Source organism: Hirundo rustica, chromosome 3, assembly GCF_015227805.2.
Source record: "Hirundo rustica isolate bHirRus1 chromosome 3, bHirRus1.pri.v3, whole genome shotgun sequence".
Lineage (NCBI taxonomy): Eukaryota > Metazoa > Chordata > Aves > Passeriformes > Hirundinidae > Hirundo > Hirundo rustica.
This window is the reverse complement of record NC_053452.1, coordinates 36566369-36591879: the sequence shown is the minus strand read 5'-3', so window position 1 is coordinate 36591879 and position 25511 is coordinate 36566369. Positions and strand designations below refer to the sequence as shown.

The window sequence follows — 25511 nt, the reverse complement described above, 5'->3', positions numbered from 1 at the left end:
GGGCCATGCCAAGGAAAGAGCCATGCTCACGTATGCCAAGTGCCGCCCCAGCTACTTGCAGAGAAGCCTGAGCGTATGAGGGGAGCAAGAGACACCAACCTCAGTGGGTCCTGACAGAAAGCATGGGCTTTACCTTCATGGCACAAAGACTCTCATTTCACATGTTCTACCTGTGAGACCCCTTCCAGTAAGACTACAAATTTAGACTACAACAATCAAAACATTATTGCTGTTCAACATTAAATATTTCCAGAACTACCTTTGTGCTGGCTGCCCACACATATGTGGAAATTTTCACATCTTTTTTTTATGCACAGAAACTTCCTGCTATTTCTGCACGGTATTCTTTGCTAGAATCCAGTCACTCATAACCTATTTTTTCATCATTGGCTTCTGTTTTGTCAAATTTATAAATCAAGAAGATGGATGTCAGAGTTTGCACGTTTTTGAAGTTCCTCAAGACAGAACAAAATCCTGATGGAAACAGGAATCCTACATGATCTCTCAACAAGCTGTAACCAGCTTGACCACTCAACAAGCCACAACAAATCCAAACTTAATTCAAAGTACAAATTGACTTTTCCAGATTACCATTAATTTTTAATTAATTTTAATAACAAATTCATATTTTGAATGGTTAATGTTACCCTCTAGAACCTACAGAGGACTTTCAAAGCAGAAACTTTAGTGTTTTACAAATCAGAGTGTTAAGAAAAGCCAATACATTATTAGGGTCCTGCACAAAATCTTTGGATCTCAATACCTTAAAACTTTGCTTGATATCCAAATTTTACAAATTAATAGTATTTAAAACAAGACGATCCAAACTCAATTACTTAACACACCCTGAGCAGTAAACTATCTGTTTACTGTTTAAACTAAAAATAAAAAATAAACTAACTGTTTATCCGTTTAAACTAAAAATGTTATGGAGCACTTCTTCCCTTGAAAAGGCCGTTCAAGCATGGCAAGATTAAGCATACATCCATCTCACAAAGTTCAAGCACCCCTTTATCCCAGTACTGTTAAATCTTAAAAAAAAAGCCAGATCATCATAACAAGACTTAGTAGCTCCAAGTCAGCCAAAGAGAAATTCCCAGGCAGAAGAATCATGAAAGGAATTTGTAATGCTGCTGACAGAAGTTCCCACTCAAACCAAGATGCACAGGCAGTGTGCCATTCCTTGCCATTTCCTCTGTGAGCTGTTTTATGCAATCCCCCCAAAATGGAGCCACAGTACAAGCAGGGCTCTGAAAGAGCTCGGAGAAGGGATGCAGAGAGGTCATTTAATGCTACCTCTTTCAACCTTGCGAATTGTAAGCATCAAGTTATGCCTTGACCTTGGGTCAGGATTTCACACCGAATGGCTTACCCTGTCTTACACAGGAAATCTGCAACAAAGCTAGAACTGAACCTGGAGATGCAGATTTTATCTTTCCTTTCTCAGTCATAGCTCCAGCCTTCTTTGAAAGAGGGGAAAAAATATGTATCTGTTTATTTCCGAGTATGGATGTGAATTTTACAGTTTTCAGGTATGTGTTTATTTATCTGATGACTTTTAAATTTTCCATTAATAAAAAAATTCAAAGTTTCTGCTCAACAGACCTTGGATTGCAACTGTAGATAATCTCATAAGAAAGCATGATTTTACTAAGGAAATAATTAGCTTCATTTTAATAAATCTTTTTCTGCCAAATGAGATATGTTTTAAACAATAAAATAATATTTTTTTTAGATCAAACTGCAGATCCTAGGTTAATCAGTCTCCTACAGGAAACCTTCATCTTTACATAAACAGAATTTTTTATTGAAATGGAAGGGACACGACCTGTAAATGCTCTTTCATCTATGTTGCACAATAGCTCAACTTCCTCCTCTAAAAAAAACCCCAAAAAAACAAACCTCCAAGAAAAGAGGATTATTTCTCTTTCCCTTTCCCTTCATCATGATCTTTCTTACACCTTGCTGTAGGCTATCCTGTCATTTTAAGATTTTTGATTCCCTGATGAAACAGAGTATAATCTTTCTCACAGAGGTTGCTGAAAGCACCAGGGAGCCAGCTTTGTGTCTATCTGTCCATGGGGTGCATTTATAGTCTGTCCACGCAGGTATATTTCAGAATTAACAATAATAACTTTTTCTGAGTACTCCAACAGAAAAGGCCCCACCAAGATCAGGGATGACTGTGCCGTAAAGTTAAATCACTCATTCTACCACAGGCAATGAATCAACCAACAGTTTAGGAATGTGATTGAAGAGTTAGAACAGAGTTAGTGCAAAAAGTTGCATGCTAAAATGTATGGGTATGCCCAAATGCTGAGTGGAGGCTTTTGTCTACATGCTTTGTCAAGCAGGAATCAACATTGGCACTTAAACATTTGGCTTAAAGCAACAACCAGGTTGGCTTCAGGCATCCTGAAAACAAGCACAGCCCATATCTTGATTTTCCAACATGAGTGTGATCTCTGACATGAAGTAAAAAAAAAAAAATCTCAGACTAGTAAGAACTATTGCAAATATGCAGGAAAAGAACCCACTGAAAATTGATGAAGCACTGATCAAATGCATAACAAAAGAGGACACTGTCCTTTTGAAAGATTAGTGACTACCTCCTTTCATTCTTTGGGTGTTGTCTGGTTATTTATATACAACACACTCACAGATATAGCTACATCCCTTTTGTCTAATTAAGTGTAATCCAGTCTTACCTGGCAAGTCCATATTGACGTGATAATGAATCCATCATCTCTGAAGACATTGAAGATCTCAATGATGCCCCGTGAATACCCAAAAACAGAGATACTGGCATCTGATACTGCCAAGTTAAACGTGAGGTAGTCAGTAGGCTGCAGAAGGTGTCTTTGTTTGTACAGGACAAAAATCACAATGCTGTTTCCAAACCAAGACAACCAGCCTGGAAAAAAAATTAAATCCATGAACTTGATGATCTTTAAGGTCCCTTCCAACTCAATCTATTCTATGATTCTATGAAATCAAAAAGCAAATAAAGAAAGAATTTTTTGAGTATGTAAATGTATGACATATCTCCTAAAATTCCCTTTTGTTCCTTTAGAAGCATATTAAACTAGATTATCCACTAGAAAACTATGCATGAAACCTTTTTGAGCAGCTGGGTACATTTCAGAAATAGGAGCAAGTGAGTAAGTGCAGCAATAAAACAGAACAAACATAAAGAACTGCTGCTACATCTGCTGAAAATGCCCCATTTAAGGGCCTAAAGCGGACTGTTTCGCTCAAGTTTTTTTCCTTAAGTAGATAGATGAAACTCATAAGTGTTACATCTAGGAAAAATAGGAAGGAAGAAAGATTGGTAGAGTAGAGCAGAGACTACTAACAATCTGCCAAAATCTGCAGCTATTTAAGTTCCTCATATGCAATGACGGATACAGAAAATTCATGCACATAGCCAAAGAGCTGCTTTATCAGTTCTTCTTATAAAAGGGCAGCTAATAAAACTAGGTTTCTTCTCTTAGAACAATCTAGAACCTTGCAGCAAAGTCTGTCCCAGATGGGAATATTTTTCAGTAATGCACATGATAATCCATATGAAGAGAATGTTTGGAATAGAACTTCAAAGTCTCTTTTATTTCATTTTACAGAAAGGTGCATTCTCTCTTACTCTCCAGAAACAGAAATGCCTGACTTGTATGTGTCTAAATATGTGAGCAAACACAAGGGAGATAACGGTAAAGCTGGTGAAAGTCAGACACTTATTCTGCTGGAGAGACCTATAGTTTCCAAATGTCCATAGCTATTGCTCTGCCCATCAGTGTAAGACCCTGGTAGCTTGTATCCCACTTTTTGAAATTACACAGATGTGTGGAGGTGAATGACCTATAACAGAAAGTATACTGATAAGTATACTGGTAAGTTCAGTGTTGAAAATGTGGCTTAGTTGTTTAAGGGGGTGGAGGGCAGAGCAGCATGCCAGGTAGCACCTGGCTCCTTGCTGGCTCCTGCTTTTATCCCACAAACCAGCTCTGCCACTTGTGACATTGGCGGCCTCACTTCACCTTGGCAAGGCAGAGCAAGACATGACCTCTTTTGAGCGTCTGCTGCCTACGACAGGATAAGGAATGTAACACCTGGTGGCTTATGCCAGGTTACAATATTACCAGGTGAGGGAGAAATGAGCTGATCCACAGCCCTCTGCCCAGGCACAAGCAGTAGATACCCCAGAGTAAGGCTGCTGTATATTGACCCAGCAAGGGATGAACAAACGCTATAAAGAGGGACACACATCATCTCTGGTTATTCAAAGGAGTCTGTGCAATGAAAGGTGGCTGATAGGTTTAATGTTTTAGCAAGAGAGCAGCTGCCTTCCTTTGAGAAGCACTTCAATGTCAGGTAATCCAGCACTTCATTGCCAGGCTGCTGTGGCTAGGAAGGGAGGGGAGGAGATTGCCTCACAATCTCCAGGCCATGTAAGACTTTCAGAAGCTGAAATGCCAAAGAGCAAGGCACTTGCTCTGTAAAGAAAGAGATTGGGCAGATACCTGCCAGTGAGGTGCTCTGGGTACTTTGGAGTGGGAGGGAGGTGGTTGATGGGACAGTCTCTATGGATCTATGAACTGGTTCTTCTGCAAAGCAATTTACTTTTAATAGTTTCTCTTTGCAGCACTGCCAAGCTGCTGCTGCTCTACCTTGTTTAGTAAATGCACATGGTTTACCGCAGAGCATTTGAACTGGGAAGAGCTGAAGTGTCGGCATATGGTATTGACCAGAAACAGTCACCGGTGCAATGACACACTGAGTCACACACATACATTCCATATATACCTTGTTACAAGATCAGCAATAACAAACATACCTTGTTCTGGTCACTAGGTGACAATGTTTCTTAATCAAGTCTTGTTTTGAATAACTGCATGCTCTTTAACTCAGGGATTTCTGACTTTTCTTTGAGTCTAGGTATTATAAATAGGCAGAGCAGGGCACTGGGGGAGGAAGGCTTTGGGGATGAATGAGGGTAGCCTGCAATGCAAACGTGGGAGTTGTGTTGTTTGTGTATGTCGGTTCTACCCACTGCAAGGTAAGATAGTTATCAAGGCAGTAGGTATGAAAGATTTTTCCCTATCCATATGAAGACACTACTAAAATGGCAGAGACAATAAAATGGCACCTCCTTTATAAACAGCAAAATTTTGCCAGTGCAGTGTGATGGGTAGGGGGGCTACCCTCACAGTGTCACACACCTGACCTTCCTGGGAATACAGAGAGCAAATTCCCCCTAGCCTGGAGGGTGAATTTTCCCTTTAAAGGAAGGAAGGAAGGAAGGAAGAACTTGAGCAAAACATCTCATCAAACAACATTGCACATTTTAGAACAATGAGAGGTGAGAGAGACACAATACTTGTGATAATTTTTGGGAGCTACATTCACAAACTGAGGTTGGAGATGAGGGAAGCATTGAGGGAGATAAGGTTACAAAGCGATTATAATTTCTGCAGGTAGGCACAATCCTTTTAAGCAAAGCAGTGGAGAACCTGCACTGGCATATCCAGTCCCTAAAATGGTCTGTCTGGGTAGTACACCATATAAATTTGGATTATTAATAAACAAACAAACAAACAAATAAATAAATAAGAAATGGAAGAAAATTCTTAGTGAACCATGCAGTAAAAAAATCAGTGGTCACATAATGGTGCTGTCACCTAGAGTAGTGACTATGGGACGCTGGATCTCTGTGCCATTGGATACATGTGCTAGTCTTGGTTGCTGCCTGTATTGACTGACTGACTTAAGAAACGCCAAACAGGCCGCCCCAAAATAGAAAATCACCCCATTCAAAAGAACCCCTCAAACCAAACAGCCCCTTCTCCCTTTCTCCCCCAAGCCATGACAGTACAACAGGGAAGGAGGTTGAAAATGGCAAGCAAAGTAACAGCTCTGACACTATCAGCAAGGGCAGAGATCTCCTCAGCAACATTGCAGGTGGTGGGCGACCCAGGGGACATCAGAGGTAGATCAAGAGCCTAGAAAAGAAACCTCTGAACTTTTAAGTGCCTCCATGTTACCAGGTGTCGCCTCAGTAAAACAGAAGATAGAAAAGAAACAACCGAAGGGACTTGTTCCATTTTTTGCGAGCTATCCCTAATATTCACTCCAAAAAGTACACAGAAAAAACCCCAAACCAACCCAAAAATCCAAATCCTGCATACTAAGGTAATCCTGGGGAAAGAGACAGATTTCAACTGAGGTCAAAATGTGGTGAGAGAGAGCAAAAATAACAGCTAGGTAGAAACTGAGCATTGTCATCCAGCATAAGGTTCAGAGAAGGATCATCACATCTTTCCCATAAGCACAGTCTGACATGAGTTGTTCATAAGAAAGATGCTAGATGTTCTGATGTGACAAAATACACAGACAATATGCAAATACTGAAGTAGTTTTGCAAACATAGTGAGGTAGGAGGAATAGGATGGACAGCAGTATTAAAAATGTTGTATTGCCCCTATATAGTTCCTGGAATAACACTCCCTAAGAGAGCATTTTAATCCACAGATGTCAAAAGCACTCCACAAGGGAGTCTGGTGCTGCTATCCATGATTTCTTGGGGAGGTACAGAAGAGCTGCCAAGCAAGCTGGTGAAAGTCAGCCTGCTTGGCAGCCCTTCAGCTATTCACAAGCTCCTGTGTCACTGTGATGTCCACCAGCCCATGCAAAGAAAGCAGAAAAGTAGCCAGGAAGTGACTAAGGAGGCTGAAAATCTTTCTGTTGAAAGCAACTGAGAACACTGAGATTAACTTTAAGGATATCGAAAAAGTACACTATAGTTTTACAAATGTTTCTGTCAAATCACTCAAGCCTGTGCATTCAGATATGCCCTATTTTTCTCTCCTGTTCCTGAGATGGTCTTTGAACAAGCAATAGGCACCTGAGGCTGCATGCGGTTTCATTGTTAACATTGTTTCCGAAGAACTAAATTTGGCACAAGTGAATTGATAGCTTTGAGCTGGTCATCCACATTTCCAATAAATTAGTTCACCTGTGCCCAGCCAAAATAGATTATTATGCTTTCTACTTAGACTTGCTCTTATTAGACATTGTTGCACAGCCTTTACTTGTAAATCTTGGCAAGACTGAAATAGAAAGATGGGTGCTATAATTCAGCCATATTCAGTTTAAAATGTGAAGCCTTAAGTGGAAGAATTCAAGAAATGGGAGCAAAAGGTGAGGCTCAGTGCCACAAGACAAACTAGGCTCTTTCCTCAGCAAATAACCCTTCTCTAGGACAGAAATTGAATTGAACACCTTAATGCAGAGCAGGCATGAATGAAATCAGTTACTTACACAACTACATATGCACATGCATAAATGCCTATCAGAAGAGGCTTGCTGCAAAAGATTTTTCTGCCCAGAAAACTTTAATTAAAACAGTGATAGAACCCAGAAAATTTGCAAAGCTGTCATTAACTATTGCAACTGTGAAGTGACCCGACTGTTTTCAGTCTTTGCTGCCAATTATACACACAATATCCTGTCCAGGGCATATTGCCAGTTCTGGCAGGAAGGAGAAGAGTCATCTTGTCTTAGACTTGACAAAGCATGGACAGATTATTTGTTCAATAAATGCAATAATTTTAGGGATGAATGTTCTGTGAATAGCTTGTTTCCTTTCCCACCTTCTCAGATTTATCTGTCAAGCAAAATCCCAAAATAACACTCATTCTGTCACTTGTCAAGTAACAGTTTACTACTACTATTCGGAAGTGTGTGCCTTTTAAAGGCATGTTTGGATCTTGTGATCTGTTCTGATGGGATTGGTAATACACTCAGCATGCCTTTCTGAAGGAAGCACTCACAAAAAGTCTGAATTTGTTCTTTAATAAATACTCTCTCCTATTGAATTAAAATTTCCTTTTATGCCTCGTATTTACTCTAACAAGCCCAGTTAAATGTGAAACCTGGGGAAAAAACCAGAGAACAGATTGTGTATAAATGCAGAAAAAAACGCTCAACTTAAGAATTCTAGTTAATAATTATGAAGCAAAAAAATGCTTTCTATTTTTTCCCCATGTCTAGCAGCCAGCATCAGCGGGGACTGCTTTTAAATTGCACCTCATCATTTAAACTGTGCAAGGATTTTCCACAGAACTGCACCACTTATGGCAGAGGCAAAAAGGGGTCAGATGTAATCCCAGCAGCAAGACAAGCTTTCACCTGTCTGTTAGAGACAGTTCTGAGCTCATTGAAGGCAAGGATGGGAGCAGAGTGCTGCCTTCGGAAAGAGGATGCTGACGCAAGTGACCTGGCGCAGGGTAACACGGTGGTTGCTGTCCCTTGCAGGTAGTCCCGCTGAGAATGGATCACCGCTGCCAGACGGGCATTGCACCTTCCCCATACTTTGTTGGTCCCCTGGCCAAAGCTTTAGCAAGGAGAACAGTGGAACTGTGGCTTGGGTGTCAAGAAGCAGCGCAGCGCTCTCAACGCCCATCAGCATCTGCAAAATGCACCACACGCTTCCTACTGGCTCGCTTGCGATGTCAGCGTGCGACACCACTGCGCTCAGGCTCCCATCCAGGGGGCTGAGGACCCCTCCTCTGGATCCAAAACCGCCTGACTGCTGCACCATGTGTCCTGTCTGTCACAAATGACAGCTGTGCCACCTGTGACCTGCAAGAATTTCCAGAAGGGGACACACACAGAGGCCTTATCCCAGCAAAACATGTCAGATCATCATTCCTGGATATCCATGTCCTCTGTCAAGGTGTGTGACTCTGAGAAGGCTCGGCCAAGTATAGTTAGGTTTTTAGGACTTTATCCCATGTAGGTGAGGAGATTCAGAGTAACACCATCTTCCGGATAAATGCTAATACCAATCACGTACATCTCTCTGGTTTTGGAAAAGTACATCATAATTTGCAAGAAGCTGCACTGCCATACTTAGATTCAAAAGAAGTGTAATCACTGAAGCCATTTTCCAAGGCATCAAACCCCCAGGAGTATCAAATATGAATATCTTTGGGGCTTTGTGTGAGGAAGTATCCATAGGCTCCTGCCAATGTAGATTGTCCTGCCAGCCCCCTAAAGCACCAGAGGTACAGGAAGCTAGGGCATGGACTGGCCTTTTTTCTCTGCTGCCAGATGGGTAAGAGGGTGTCTGTATGACAGAGAACTTGTTCTGCCACATCACAGCTCCCTGGATAGAATGAGTTGTTGGTGTACATAAAACTAATAACTATAAATTGCTGTGGCTGGTACTTGCAGAAGTGGATAGTAGACCTTTGAGGAGAAGAGAAATTACCACTTTCCTGATTTATGTATGACTAACAGATTTTTTCAGAAGTTATCATTTCTAAAGGGTAAACCTACATCCATTAATTTTAACCAAATCTACACTACGCTTAACCTGGCATAGTGCTCCTGCTCGTTGTACACACTCTGCAAGAAAAAGAACTTAAGTTTTGAATCTTGAGCTAAGTTTCAAGAACAGTAACTATGACATGCAGAGCACTTGTAAACTTGGCTGAAGGATCTGAAAAAATCAAACCCCCATAGCCTAAAGGCTCAGGCACCTAGATATTTGCTAGAAGATGTGAGGTCACTCCCAGGAAGCAGCAGAGGAGAACATCTCTGCTGGCTGATTGATGGAAGGAGTTTGAACTACCAGTGTGATGCAGAGGCAATACTGGGAGGGATCAGTAGAGCTGATAGAGTGCAAATATGAATGTAAATAATGATGGCAATACCTTGCTTGGATGCTGTATTCAGTCCTGGCTATAAGGTTGCTGGGATGGCAGGGGATAAGATATCATGAAATATGAGATATCATGAGATAAATAAATATAATTACCCTCTGCCCACTAATCAATTGTTTAATATAGAAATACAGAGGATGACCTTAAGGTATGATTGTCCCTTCAGGAACATAGATTGGCCATAGGATCATTTGCAGGCAAAAAGAAAAAAAAAAAAAAAAAAAAAAAAAAGAGTGACCAAAAATTGTATAAAGTTGTTGTGATCACTTTAGCTAAGAATTTAGGTGAAGGCTCCTATCCAACAGAGAAATAAAATCCGGAACATGAGTTCAATTGGAAGAGTGATAACAACACCAAAAAATCCCCTAGCTGGTTATAGGAGGGAGCATAATGTCTGTGTAAATGAGATTATACATTGTCTCAGTAGGGGACTGACCTTGCTGACCTAAGATGTTCTTTCTAGTCCTAAGTGCAACTGCTTAATTCTTTAGCTGATGATGCAGACATTTTCCAGCCATTCACAAGAGGATACACAGATGTGAACAGAGTGGGGATAAATTGGAATATCTCTGATTTACCATACAACCACTCTCCTAAGAGAGAAGCCAAACATATTTCTACTAGAATATCTGTTTTTGTTCTAAGCACAACTGTTCCTAGTTCCTATAGATAAAAGTAAGAAAATCTCATGTAAACATAATAAAATACATTTAACATTTTAACTTTCTCAGTCCTTTGTCAAGTGTAAGCAGAGGGCTAATAAGTTAATTGAAATATTTAATAAGTTTAGAATTAAAAAACCCCTGATAGTAATTTAAAAACAGAAACATTTTTGTACATGCTGTTTAGAGGGACAGATTTAATCTAAGTTAATTCTTCTATTTTTTTGGTGAGGTTCTATGATTGTACTTTTTTATTATCTAGCATACTTGCACTCTTTGAAATTTCATAAAGTTTCCTTGTGTTATACGATAAGTCTGCCCAAAACAGATAACAATTAAACAAATGAAACAAAATTACTAAAGAATGCATGTCAGAGTTCATCTATACTGAGGACCATTTTCAATTCCTTGTTATCCATTTACAGTAGCTGTCTTCCAGCAGAACTAAATGAAACACTTGGTATTGTGACTAACACAGGATAAGGTTCCAGTGCCTAGATATTTCTTAGATCCTATTTGAAGAAATCAATTTCTATATGCATACAGCATTTAAAACAAGACCAGTACAAACAATTAAAGTTAAGAATCACAAAACATATTTTGTGTCTCCCCAGAAGATAATTGTAAGATGCCAACTAACTGTCAACAGCCACAGCTCTGAAAATCAGGGAACATTTATTCAGTGCTGCTAAGAAACAAGAAGACACAGAATTATCATGTATTTCTGATAAGGTACTTCTTTTATCCTCCCACATATTAAGCTTAATAAACATTAGTCGAACACTTACAGGCTTGACTATTTATTTTTCCTCAAGACTTCTGCATTGATTATAAATGTCTTTTTAACAAAAGCAAGCTCTGTACCTCTCTGATCTTGCATTTGCTGAAAAAAAAGTTACATTTTCTCCCATCTTGTTCCATTAGGGATAAAACTCAAATGAATCACGTTGAATTTGATAATAACAACATCTATTTAAGAGTTTCCTTTCACACCCAAACCAAACACCTACCTAAAGCCAACAGGTAGAAACCTATGATAGTCTCTCCTTGCTCTGTTACAGCTGCCTCTCTGGTCAGAAAACTGTTGTTGTTGTTCCTCCAGGGTGCCTGTGCAGAAAACTGGGCAGACATTTTCAGTGGAGCTTCTGACCCAGAAATCACCCTTCCCCAGGATCTACTGGTAAATAAGATGGTTCCAGCCTTTTCCTCAGTTTCTTCTCGCTGTGTTCAAGGGAGCACTCAATAAGTAAGACTAATGATCTAAAGAAGGAAATCTCGAGAGACAGGAGCTTTACAGCCTTCTGACCTATTCTTCTTCACTAATCCTATCTATTAATACGGCTTGTGAACCTGTGGCCAGCAAAAGACAACAGATTTCCTTGTATCCTCATTACTGCTATGTGCAAAAATCTCTAATGAAGAGTGTGTATCTGACAAGAGAGATGATTTCCTTTAAAATAAGGTGACACCACTTAAGCTACAGGCTCACAGGCGCGCTCACGCCATACTGATACATTGCTTACCCAGCTGTACTTTCATCTTTTTTTCTTCACTGAAGATGAGTGGAATTTTAGTTCAAATGAAATTCAGGAAAAATCTCACACAAATTAAAAAATGGTGCAGTGAAAAAAAGAAAACAAAACAGGGAGGTGTCACCACCTGACAATATTACTTTAACACAGCAGAAAAAAATAATCTATTAACTTACTTTACCAGCAGGACAGTTGTTAATTTAAAAAGAAGGTAAGGTAATTTCCAGTACAGGTTGAAAAAAAAAAATGTAAGTACTTTGGGTCATATTTTTAGACTGCTATGCACCCTCCAGTCTTGAAGTAGGCTCCAAGTATGATGTGGGATTTATCCCACACTTTTGAAAAAAGAGATCTTGTTTTGTTGAAGTGCACGGGATTCGAGGGAGCCCCGCCTGACCCGACGCGCCCAGCGCCGCCCTGGCAGCGCCGCTCGGGGCTGCGCCTGAGGTAACGGAGCGAGGAAAGCCCTGAAACCTCTGATACCGCGCGACACCTGAGTAGGGAAAGAGGTGAAATGACCGGATTAGGACATAACAGGGCAATGCAGCCCATTTTATGAACATGCCAGACCAAACAGTGGTCTCCGCGGCAGCAGGCAAAGCCAATTTAGAGCAGATATAAGGCAGCAGTACCTTGCTACCCTGGTTTTTCTGAGTTTTTTTATACCCTTTTGAATTTTCATAAAATGAAGTCAGATCTTTAGTTACTGCACAATATTAAGAGCAGTTTTCTACCTTTTTCCCACATATGTAACATAAACAAATCCTTTGTTTTTCATTCTCTGTCCTTTGCTTGCATATTTCTAACCTGAAAACAATGGTAACTGACAACTGGTCTGGCCACTGATACCGAAGGGTGGAAACCCCAAAAAGCCAATCTTTGGCCAGACCCACAAATGTATAAAAAGTAAGAAATAAACAAAGAGGCTCTCTCTCTGCCTGAACTCAGCCTTGGGTCGGAACGGAGGCACCTCTGCCCTGCGAAACCTCTCTCTCCGTGTGACTGCTTTGCGTGTCTCAGTGACAGTATCTTCTATTTGTACTGCTAAAACGTACAACAGCCTTCGAATCCTCCCTATCTGCCTCTCTAAGTGCTTTCAAAGTGACATATATACCAGTACAAAAAGGCAAGTATCACAGCAGCTCTAACTGGCCTGACATAGTCTGGCTACATTGGAATCCAGTGTACTGTTTCCAATACGGAAAACCAGAAAAATCCTAAAAATGAAAATCTGCGTGTGTGACAGAAAACATATGATGGATGTTCCTAACAAGCACCTGTTTTCCCTGAGGAGCACAGAGATTTGGGCAGTTGCCAAAGGAGTGATCGTGTCAGAAAGCTGGTGTAAGTTCTCACTGCACTATTTTTTCACAATACCTGTTAAAGGACCATAACCATGGGTTAAAGCAAAGGACCACAGAAGGAGAAGACAAAATGAAAACTATTCAGAAGGGATGGGTTAAAAGAAACCACAAGCAGGATAGAAAATTGGTTGTGTGAAACGAAAACACAGTTTTGTCTCTGTAAGGCATAAAATTTTCTGAGATTTTACAGAAATATAATTGCGGGATTTCAAGGCAAATCCAATGGTACATTAGTTGGAACATGCCTACATAGATTACTTTTGATAAATTATTTTCATTTTTACTTCACATTTTTAATTAGAATATTCACTACAAAATGAAAAAAACTGTCACTATGCAACAAGATATCACTTAGTCTTGCAATGAACAGTCACACAATAATGACTTATGCCTATAGACTTCATTGAGGTAGCCAGAAAATGTATTTTATATAAGTGACAGAAGATCTTTCCAAATTCAGATCACGTATTTTTTCCCTGGTTCCAATGAAATACACTTCTTGAAAGTATTTGCACAAATCCTTTTCTAACACATGTTGGATGAAGTTGAAAAAAGCCCCAAGATCAGGTAAGTAATGTTTAAAATATATTGATGGAGAAATGGGAGTGACTGTGCTTGCTGCATGCCATTTGGAGTTGTTTACCTGTAAGAACCAGATCTGAATCTGCTTTTTGTTGCTGAAGTTCAATTTTGTGGAACAAAAACCACATTTGAAATATTTAAACTGAAGAGTGATCATAATGTGGAACATGCTTGACCACCTATATTTCAAAACATGTCTGTTTAATCCTGGACATTAACCCTTGCTGTGACATTTTAGCATGAAAACAGTTGCACTCTATGTATTCTCTAGTTAAATGTCTAAACCACATTTCTTCCCCTGTGTTGGGTTCTTTGCCAAGCTTAGTTAAGAAAATGGTTACATAATATATGATTAATATATTTTAAAATCCATACTTCTTCCTTTATTTCTGTGGACTTTATCCTATTCAGTTTCATGCATTATTCTTGTTCTCATCAATCCTGAATGCTGAGTTTTCTCTGAGGGGTTGTGTTCTATATCTTGTGACCGATACAGAAAACTACCCATCTGAAAAAAATGCTTGGTCAGGGCTTATTACCCCACTATGCAATTTGAAATGAACCATTTGTCAAGGAACATTGTTTAGATTGATGCAAATATTAAGACAGGCTAATATTAAGACCTGGTTGCTTTAGATACATTCTACTTTCATGTTGAAAGATGATTGAAGAGAATGGAAAATCCTTTGTGCAGATTAGATGGCTGAAGCCTTGTATTATTTAAACTCCCTGCTCTGACCTGAACTTGCACTGAGCAGGTTAGGTGATGGCAAAGGAAATTAAAACCTTTTGGGCGGCTGAATCAGTTTGTGAGAGATCTCAAGTGAAGTGTGGGAAGCCCTGCTTCTGAGGTGATAGAGAAAATCTTAATAAGAGTTGGAGCCACTCTTGGCAACCACTGTTAGAGTGGCTAAAAGGCAGAGCCTCTCTGTGGCACAAAGGAATACAAGATTTGAGCTCTTTTATTTCTAACCTGCCTTCATATGTTGTACTGATTTTTTTTTTTTTTTTTTTTTTTTTTTTTTTTTTTTTTTTTTTTAAATTAAAGGAATGTTACTGTAGCTCCTGCTACAGTAAAATTTTTTGGCTTTAAAAGCCTTCCAGTCATCCTTAGTGAGCTCATTACAGTAGCAGGTTTAAACAAACCCACTTCAAAAGAGTGTTTGGCTGGTGTTCTGTCACTGGGGTGCTTTTACTCTCTGTGTTGCAGCAGTGCTTCACTCCTCCAGTCCAGAGGAGAGCCCAGTGAGAGCATCAATTTTCCCCAATTCTGGGCTTGCATCATATGCCTCCAACTTCAAAATGTTGCATGTTTTAAAACATGAAAAGTGATCCCTAATTTCTTAGGTGTTGGTTCAAAAAGGCAGAATGTATTGTACCAAGCTCTAGAGCACACTAACAGGGGCAGGTGCACTGAATGATCTGTGACTTTGACTCACATGAAGAAATCACTCTGCAGAAAAGGCAGAACAAAACCTCCAGCATTTCATGTATCAGCAGGACTTTAATGTCAGGAGAATCTTAAAGTTGCATTCTAGGGACCAAGCAACCTACTGCAAATTCAGCAAATTATGAAATAAGACAGGGGAAGAAAAAGGGAAGCATAAAGCCTTTCAAATGTATTTCATTTATGACAAAAGAAAATAAATAAAGAACACTAACATGGAAAAAAATCTCAATAACTATTCAATACAATGCATACTTCCTACCATTCTGCCTGGTGTTATACTTACCTTTCCACTCTTTCTCTAGAGTCTTCAAGCAGTTGGCTTCAGTCAAGGGAGGAAATGGTTACAGAGGGCATAATTTTTCCATTTATATTCTGGAAGGAACATGATGGTGGTGCCCAAAAAGCATGTTGAAATTGCTGATTTCTTCCTTCTCTTTCTAAAGTCTGTTTGGGGCTTCTTTTGGTACATTTTCTTTCTTACTTTGCAGCTTATTCTTTTCATTTGACCTGCAACTCCACATTATGTCTGAATGACCTGTATAAAAAAAATATCTTGCATGTGTTGTATACCTCTTTTCTGTTTCCTCTGCTACTTATAAATCAATTTTGCCTTTGTCCAAGGTTTACATTTAATTGTGTGTTGCTGAGCTGTCCGTAGCTCTTAACTGACATTCCCATGCCCTCTTCTCTTATTCTCTTCACATCTGCACTCCTCTCCCCTGCACCTTGAGTTGCCCCAGGCAGCCCCCAGTCACCAGTTCACGCGTTTTTTTCTTTTACATTAAGATGATTGAATAAATATTTCTCTTTACACAAAATATTTACTCACTATTCTTGTCTATACAAAAATTTTGATTATATCCCATGATCAAATCAGGAAATAGTAACCTGATAACTAAAATAAACTGCTGTCACAGCTAAGGCAGCTAGAACGAAGTTCCAGGCAGGCTAAGGCAAAGCAAGCCTGACATGCCTTAATACTGCAGTGCCAGCACACAGCCTTTGGTACATCACCAGCAATAGTAATAACTGCATTTGTGGGCCACCAGTTACACAGATCAGGCAGTGGCTGGACAGAGCTGCATTGGCTTCACTAAAGTTTTTTTCATCACGTAAAATTATAGAAAAAAGCAAGCCTCCCGCTTAACTCCATCTGTTCTTGCGCTGTACCAAATTATGCACAGGTTGATTCTGACCACTTCGAAAAAGTGTGGGTTTCCTTTTGGATGATGCTTTTAAATCACTTTTGATGACACTGAAAATGCTCAGCTCTAACATCCAAACTAGCAAAATAACACAGTCTTTTATCTTAACATGGTCATATGGGATTGCATGCAGGCCGCATCAAATAGAGCAAAACCTAGGGCACTGTGCTAGCATTGCATTTCCCATCATGTCCGAGAACAGAGCCTGCGAGATTTCTGTCTTCATCACTGTTATTTGTGTTTGTCTTGCACAAAGCATCCAGAATTTACAGGGTAGTAAGGTTCACATCCTGAAACTTCCCATTCAAACCTATGTTGTCTTCCTAGAACTTCCACTCAAAGTGATGAGCTTTCCAAGGACTTACACCACAATTAGAATTTAATCCTGGATTAAGAGAATACACAACAGGAGAAGGAAATCACTGAAAACATAAATAATCTTAACCTGGTGTTATGCTTCTGTCAGCTGAATCCATGTCAAGGTTTCCAGGTGTCAGTTGCTATTACAAGCTACATCCTGTAGACTCCTATGAAATGTTTAATATTAGCATTCCAGTAGGTGTGGGAGCAGGTAGTAGAACTGGTTCATAACAATGAGTAGTCTAGGAAACTGCTGCATCAGAGGAGTCCTAGACATGCTGGTTTCTTCTCTTTATGGACTCTTACCCTTTATGGATTTCCTGTAACTTTCTGTTGAAAATCAGAAAGAACACATCCTCCCAGAATCCTGAAAAGGAAAGGTGTTTTTCTTCTGATACCTAGTTCATGCTCCTGCACATCTAACACACTCACAGAGGTAATGGACATTTCCAGAATACTGAGAATGTCATTCACACAAACAAGATTAGAGTTTGGAAAGCATCTAACATATTAGGTCACGTGAAAACGGTACAAGTGTTTAGAGAATCATTTGCAAGCTATATAACAGTACTCAATCAATTCAAGACTATAAAGTTTTATGGACATCAAGACATTTTTCCTTACTTCCTCATTGTTGCTTAACATCAAATATTACCCTTTTATTTATTCTCTTAAACTGGGCTTTGATTCATACCTTGAAATATCAGTACTCACAAGTCTTTATGTCTGAACTCCCAAGGAAGAGGAAAACAGAAGTTTCCTTCCCTTTATATGATTTAGTTTACTTCGGGCTAATACTTTCCCATACGTATATGAAAAAGACCCAAACATTGTATTTATACTTACACAGTGGTAAAGGTCCCTTTTTTTCTTGTTGAACAGGATATAGGACTCTAACATCCACACTCTGGAAAGTTAGTGGGACCATTATTCTTGGACAAACCACTTCGGTTTTCCTTCCAAACTTGGGGAAGAAGTCAGGAGTACCATTTCTAGAAAAGCAAACTGAGGTTTGGATTGCCACTATGTACCTACTGGCTCTTTTGTGTGACTGCCAAAGGAATTCTGCATAAATCTCGGGTATCTGGGGCATATGGTAAATCCCACAAGTTTTATCGCAGACATTATTTCCTGACATGAGCAGTTTTAACAGAAACATCATTATGCCACAGAATACAAGTGTTGGGTGAAGGGACTTCATTCTGGCTCAGAATTTAATTTGGCATTTGTATAGAAAATATTTTATAACAAAATTGTACATACTCACTCTATTACAGAGGAAGGAGCTGCACATCCATACAAGCAGTGGGTTTTTAGAAGAAACTTTGATTCCATTAAGCTTTTATTTACTAAAGACAAGACTCATGCTCATTTGCAACAATACCAGTGAAAGAAAGTGAAAAATGTCACAAACGTTGCATATTTCATAGTGCTGGAAAGCTCTGTCAAATTTCAGGGCTTTGGCTTCCTTAAGAATAATTTGGAAACACCATAAATACAGTTGGTGATTCCAAGACAGGGTACCTCAGAGACAGAGCAGGAAAGGCAGCACTGCTGCTCCACTGACTTTCTAACAGCTGAGCTCCACCACCAGCACCAGCTGTGCTTCAGCCACAGCACTGTGAGGAACAGCTCATGCCTCTTGAACTCCCAGTGCAAGAGCCCCAGGTTTCACCTTGAAGGTGGATAAAGCCTGCATGCAGTCACACACGTTTGCCAAAGAATTGGGGTGGTGGGATGGCAAGAGCACAGGCAGATGCCTGTGTCTGTTGCAGCACTTCAGCCATCTCTCCCCTCATCACCACTGCCCACCCCACTCTCTCTTCCTGGGCTTTTGGGTAGGGAAAAGCTGATTCCCTTTACAGTCCCTTCTACAAGGATTTAATGGAGCTCATTTATTTTCTTTTCCATCCAAAGCCCAGGACCTGTACAAAATCAGAATGTATTCTTTCAATTCACTGGGTTTATTTGAAGCTGACTGCTTTCCGGCAGCATTTCCTAAAGAAAAAAAGGAGGGGTGCCATCACTTTACCAGCCTGCTCCTCCCTGCAAATTTGAAGCAATGTGCCAGTCCCAACACCTGCAACAGAGAAGTCGTTTCAGATGTAAGGATTATAAGAGGTTTCAGGTAAAGCTTTCTCAGCCTGTAATAATGCCAAGTGGGAATTCCTAATAAACTTTCCTAGCCTCTTCTCTTGCAAAGACATTAAAAACTGGCAATAGTGGTTATTTGTCTGTGTCTTCACCGCAAGGCTGGGATCAACAGTCTTACAGAAGACAGAGATACCATCAACTCAGCAGTCTTCAGGATACCATGGTGGAACAAAGGCTATAGATACCAGTCTTCCTCATGGGAAACACTGATACAAGACATACGTAAAGACAATTTTTTTTTTTTTTTTTTTTTTTTAAGCTTCCAAGCATTTCACATTTCTAAGTTGATCTCTATAACAAAATGGTATTGACGCTGCAACTTCAAATTAAAAGGATGACAAAAAACAGTAATGGGTACCAGTAACTTTCACTGAAAAACCATATGGAGCTACAAAGAGTTTTTCCATGTGAATGAGTGCAGCATTTCTACAAGAAGAATAGATTCAGAACAACATAAGACCTACAGAAGAGAAAACACTGTCTCTTCTTTCACTGGAAAGTTTTAAAACATCAATGCTCTTTGCAAGGACTCTGCTCTGAGATGAATCTAGTGAAAGGAAGCAAGCAGATGACTGAGAGAAGAAACAGGAACAGATAACTCCAGCAGGGATTTCATTTTGGCTTGCCTAAAAATCACAGTCTCTTTGATCTTGTAAATAAATGGCAAAGTTCTTCAACACTTCAAAAGAAGCAGTATCAGCTTTACAGGGCTGTTTGCCTGGTGTATAAATAAATGGGCTGCTTACTTGGGCAAGAGCACATGCTACCAAGCAAGGTCAGAAGAGGTGAGGAGTTACATCCAAACTGCAGCTTGACATGGCCAAGGAGTTGGGCATTTCATCACATTGCCCGTTTTTGCTCATAATCCTTTGAGCAGGTCAGCCAAGTCTGTATCTGCTGAGGGAAAACAGAGACCATCACTGTTCACAGATACACAAGAAGTGAACTTTTTAAACACTTTCAGGTCACTTTACCAATGCAAACTGGAAAAATAAAGGATAAAATTTGAATGGTATTTTGCACCATTAGGGTGCCAAAGTTTTTCACAGAGAATATTTTATTTTCCCAGGTAAACCCAAAAATCCCTGTCATTCTCAGGGCTTGGCCACAACTCAGGCAAGTGATCTGAGCCTTGCTCACACCAGATGGGAGTTTAAAGGTCCTTTTCCGATACTAGGTCAGAGATATTTGCTTTTTCATAATGCTTTCAATAACATGGTATTTCTTGAGAAGGAGAATTGTAAAGCTCAAGGCTACTGGAAGTTCCCTTTAAAAGGCTACAAGAACTGATTCTCTGACACCTTAACTGGAAAGAAGAGTTGATGGAGTTATCCGTATTGTAGCAGCACTACTACTGAATGTTCACTTTCACTTGGAGCAAGAAGTCAGACTGAAAGATACCTGTGTAATTTCAAGTGACAGAGGCAAACCCAAAAAACAATAGCAACTGGTCTTAGACAGAAGGTTGCGTCTCCATTCCCTATGAGGTTCCTTCTTTCTCCACAGCAAAACATCCAGGGAAGTAATTCACAGCCCGGCAGCAGAGATGGTTCTCTGCAGAAATGGTATATTTTCTACCCTGTTTGGGATTTCTGGGAATGAAAACTGATGGCAACAGGAGACTGAGAATGGATGAATATACAAATACTGCAATCAGCTGCTAGTCAAGAACACAAACCTTCTGACCTGTGTGAACAGCAGACGGAAATCTCCCATTAAATGCCTCTTGATGCCATCCTTGTGATGAGTTCAGGAGCCTGCACTGCCACTGCAGGAACAGCAAGTGGAGAGCTCTGACAGAACACACCTAATTGACAATTATCCTTTAAATCTGTAACCTAAAACTCTATGCCACATGAGATCATACAGATATTGCCAATAGCTCCATTGTTCCCTCTCCCTATGTACACTTGCTGGAATCTCAGGAATGAGGAGGTATGCTTTGCTAAATAGATCCTTGACCCCGCCTCTGGCCTGACACTCTCAATGATGATAAATCTCAGCTGTGCCTTTCCTACCTCCCTCAGGACTTCCCACATGTTGTTTTGTTTTCTGACTCTAAGTACCTTCACACCCATCACCAAAGAGTATGATTTCTGTCACTTTAGATTTGGATGTGCCCCCATCTACCCCCATTACAGCCAGCACTGGATGGAGTATGTCTCCTACACCATGGGGAAAAAGGGTTCTGCAGTAAAGAGGAGCTCAAGTCTTTCTTCTCTCAGTACTACTCCAAACACAGCCTCAGGTTATTGACTATGGTGATATAAAAATGTGTCATCCCACTATTATACTGTCTCAGGATATATTCCTTCAAATACCTGAAAATTACTTTGCAGACCCCAAAGGGACATGGCATCAAACAAGTGGGCAAAGACTCTCGGGACACTTTCCATCGTCTGTGCAAGGAAAGAATTGACAAATATCAGCGTATATTTTTCAGATTGCTCTGGCACAGCAATTGATGCATTGCTATGCAGACTAGCAGAAGCAGCCAGGAAAGTCTACCTGTCAGAGTGCTACTAACAGCTTTGAGAAAGTCCCATGCCTTCCCTGGTACTGGCCTCTCCATACTGAGCCATATGAGAATATTAGAAAGACAGTTGACATTTATAGCATGCTTTTGTTGCTCATTGGGAAGCTAAGTTTTGCCTTCAGCTTACACTTTTACTTTGCTACCTCTGTCATGGTGAAGATAAACACCCCATCTTGAGCTGTCTGAAGGAGCCCAAGTCTGCCCCCCTGAAGTCCAGGGCTTCTCTGTCAATTGCCTTCCTCACACCCCCTTTCACATCAGCCACCACGCAAACTGGGTCATCCCTGGCTTTATGCCCTGCTGGAGGAGATTCTAGTCTCTAGTGCTCCCTCAGGCATAGGCTAGCTCTGGTTCTGCGGGCAGCTGAGACACCTCTGCAGAAGCACCAGCAGATTAGCACAGCTCATGTCTGCAGTCATTACTGGGTTTAGGGGTGAGAGAGACTGGCCCTGCACTCCACTGCACACTCGCAGCGCTGGACAGGGAGATGCGTATCCCTGGCTGGATGCAGCTTGATTTACTGTCTGCAGGGCAGAGAGCTTGCTGGCTACAAATCCTATTTTGCCCCTGCACTTTTTGATGTTTAAAACTGTGTTCTCTAACAGAAAGGCTCAGCTTTCACAAAGTAAGGTCTTAGAAGAATAATTTAATTTCACAAGATCCTTTACATGGTAATGGCTACAAAGCCCCCTAAGCTTTCACAGAGTCTTGCTTTATAAGTCAGTGATGGGACAAGTCACTGACCACAGAACCAACCAGGGACCACTACAAGCACAGTCAGACCCATGGATATAAAAACTAATTTATTGTTTCAGAAGAGATGACAGAAAACTCGCTATAATTTCACATAGACATGAAAATTGTAATTACTGGCTCCAGGCACTGAATGTCTTCAAAAAGGTCTTGAATTCCAGGGAAACAGAAGGTATATTGCAGACGGGCATCACACTGTAGTGATGCATAGTTCAGATGGCCTTAGGAAAAGAAAACACAGGCCTAAAGGTGAAAACCCCTCAGATATTGGTAGGAAATATGTGCTCACTGGGGAGCATTAAAAAGAGATTACTTACCTTACCCTCAGTATTTAACCCTCCACAGAATGAACTCACCTACCAACTGCTATATGAGAAAGTATCCAGAGCTCATCCCTAGGGCCAGCTTTTGTAGCTAAGCAAATGATCACTTTTTAACAAACGTTGTAAACCATGGCTTAAATTAATAATGAGTAAGTGTACGCAAAGCCTTTCCTGTGCTTGTCATACCACCTTCGCAAAGCGATTGCGTTTGAATAGCTTATCTTCGGGCTTCGTCTTGAGATGCAACACTGGAACTGAGCGTGCTTCAGTGGTGACGGATTGCTGCCATCCTGCGGCAAGCACATGCATTTCAGACTGACACTTGCCTGAGAGAAAATAGCCCTTATAGGGTGTTTTAGAAAGAACTAAACAGCAATATTCTGAAATGCCACAGAAGCCAGTCGTCTGTAACCTGCAATATTCAGATCTTAGAAAGCCATTAGCCATTACAGCGATTCTACTAGAAATTACTCTCTGAAGCAGAAAATAGGGACCAGGTGGGAATGGGCTCATGTCACCTTTTTACTTTGAGAGGTACTGCAGCATTCAGTGCTCTAACTCCAAAAAGGATGTTAACTCTAGCCCAGTTCTAATCCTAACCATTTCAGACTGCTAGTTCCAGAATGGACATAAATAAAAGGATATCCCTGTTTGTGCTGGTGTTTTCAACTGGACAAGCCATCAGACAGCTCAAATAAGGTGAGGCCTCTGCTAAGATTGTATCCAAACTCAGAACATATAGCACCATTCCTAACACCGAGCCTAAGGGGTGTGTTTAGGGACGAGTGTGGCACAAATGAACAAGTGAATGACCAGTTGGTTGTTACTTTCTGAAATTCTGTTTCTCACATCTTGTCACCAGTTCTAGTCTTTGGTGGGAGAAATTTTCCTGTAACATGGCTTTGAGACCCAGGCATCTGGGAACACGTGACAACTTGTGGAATGACAGTAGCAGGTCCAGTATTGTTTAACTTGTTCATCAATGACCTGGATGAAGGAACAGATGCCTCTTCAGCCAGTTCACTGATGACACAAAGCTGGGAGGAGCGGCCGATACCCCAGCGCTGTGCAGCCCTGCAGAAGGATCTCAACAGGCTGGAGAGATGGGCAGGGAGGAACGTTCTGCAAAGGGAGATGCAGGGTCCTGCACCTGGGGAGGAAGAACCCCAGGCACCAGTACAGGCTAGGGAACAATCTGCTGGAAAGCAACTCAGTGGAGAAGGACCTGGGGGTCCTGGTGGACAGGAAGCCATCCATGAGCCAGCAGCTCAGGGGAGGTGATCCTGCCCCTCTGCCCAGCCCTGGTGAGGCACATCCAGAGTCTGAGTCCAGTTCTGGGCTCCTCGGGACAAGAGAGACATGGAGCTCCTGGAGTGGCTCCAGTGGAGGTGACAAAGATGACTGAGGCACTGGGAGGGGAGCTCATCCGTGTCTGTGAGGATCTGCAGGGAGGTGCCAAGGGGATGGAGCCAGGCTCTGCTCAGTGGTGCTGAGCAATGGCACAGGAGGCAACGGGCAGAAAGTGATGCACAGGGAGTTCCACCTGAACATGAGGAAGAACTTCTTTACTGTGTGTGATTGAGCACTGGAAGAGATTGCATGGAGAGGTTGTGGAGTCTCCCTGACTGGAGACATTCCAGAACTGTGTGGACACAATCCTGTGTAATGTGCTCTAGAATGATGACACTGGTATCCAAGTTCTGGACACGATAAAGGAAAAAAAGGAGGAAAAAATGCAGCAAAAAAATTCAGTAACTAGATCTCCTGGTTCATAGAGTTTCTTTATGAATTACTGTTAGGACTGAATAGCTAATCCAGACAGCCATTGCTGATCAAGACATTCAAACAAAACAGCCAGTATTCCTGAGGTAGGTCCTGGTGAAAAGAATGTTAGCAAGGGAACAAGACTGTTGCTAGAGGACACTCAGGGCAACACAAGACATTTCATTTCACCAGTTCATTTCACCAGGACAAACCACTTTAACACATTCCTTCTGGCGCCTCAGGTGTAAGAAACTTTGTAAGGAAGGTAACTAGCACTTCTCCATCATTAGACAGTCCCTATAAAACACGCCAATCACACTGCTACCTGCAAAATTGTAGACATGACTGAAAAGAAATTGCATTGTCTTTGCTTTAAAATAGGTAGATTGCCTGTATCACACAGTGTTTCTGTTCAGGGTTAAAATAAACACTGCTGGGCCCACAAGAAAAGTAGAACACTAAATTCATACAATGTGACGTAAGATCTATTTTGTTCTGAGATTTTGCATTTTACTGTATGACAGTCTTAGTGGTTTTTGGAGTGTCTTTATATCCAGGGATAACTTGGGAGGTTAATGAGTTTCAAAAATCAGGATTACTATCTGAATCAAATAATAACTCCATCATTGTCCAAAAGAAAGATATACTGCAGAATGACATGAGGAGTCAGTATAGGTTCTGGTTTGGATCCATCAGAACCAGCAGCACTCCACAAGAAAGCTTTGCCAGTGAGGCTGCTGCTGCCCACTGCCTGTGGCTGCCAGAGCTGGAGAAGCAGGCTTCCTGCTGCACATGCTCTTCACCATCTACAGCTTCATGAGCTGAAACCCAGACCATAAATTGTCCCTTTGGAAATGAGGAGGCAGCTGCTGCGAAAGGTCCTGTGCAGATACACACTTGATTATCAACACTGTTGCCAAGCACGCAGGGGGCCCTTTTGGTCTGGCTACTGTTTCCAAGTGACAACCACACTTAAAGAATCCCACGGTAATCCACTCTGGAAGCAACAATGATGTGAACAGCTACCAATAGCACTCCAAGTGAAGGGCTACAATTACCTGGCACAGTCAACAGCAGATGCTCTTTCTCACCTACTCCCTACAC

At 41.0% G+C, this 25511-nt stretch overlaps 1 protein-coding gene across 1 annotated transcript in view; it reads right to left on the bottom strand.

Moving 5' to 3' along the window:
• The window catches only part of LOC120750971 (opsin-5-like), a 28380-nt gene extending 16865 nt beyond the window's left edge, over positions 1-11515 (bottom strand). The window contains exons 1-2 of the mRNA XM_040060176.1: positions 11395-11515; positions 2709-2914 (exon numbers count right to left, since the gene is read on the bottom strand). Coding sequence (XP_039916110.1) covers positions 2709-2914; positions 11395-11515 — 327 coding nt within the window. The remainder of the gene's footprint in view (positions 1-2708; positions 2915-11394) is intronic.
• Between the last annotated feature and the right edge of the window lie 13996 nt (positions 11516-25511).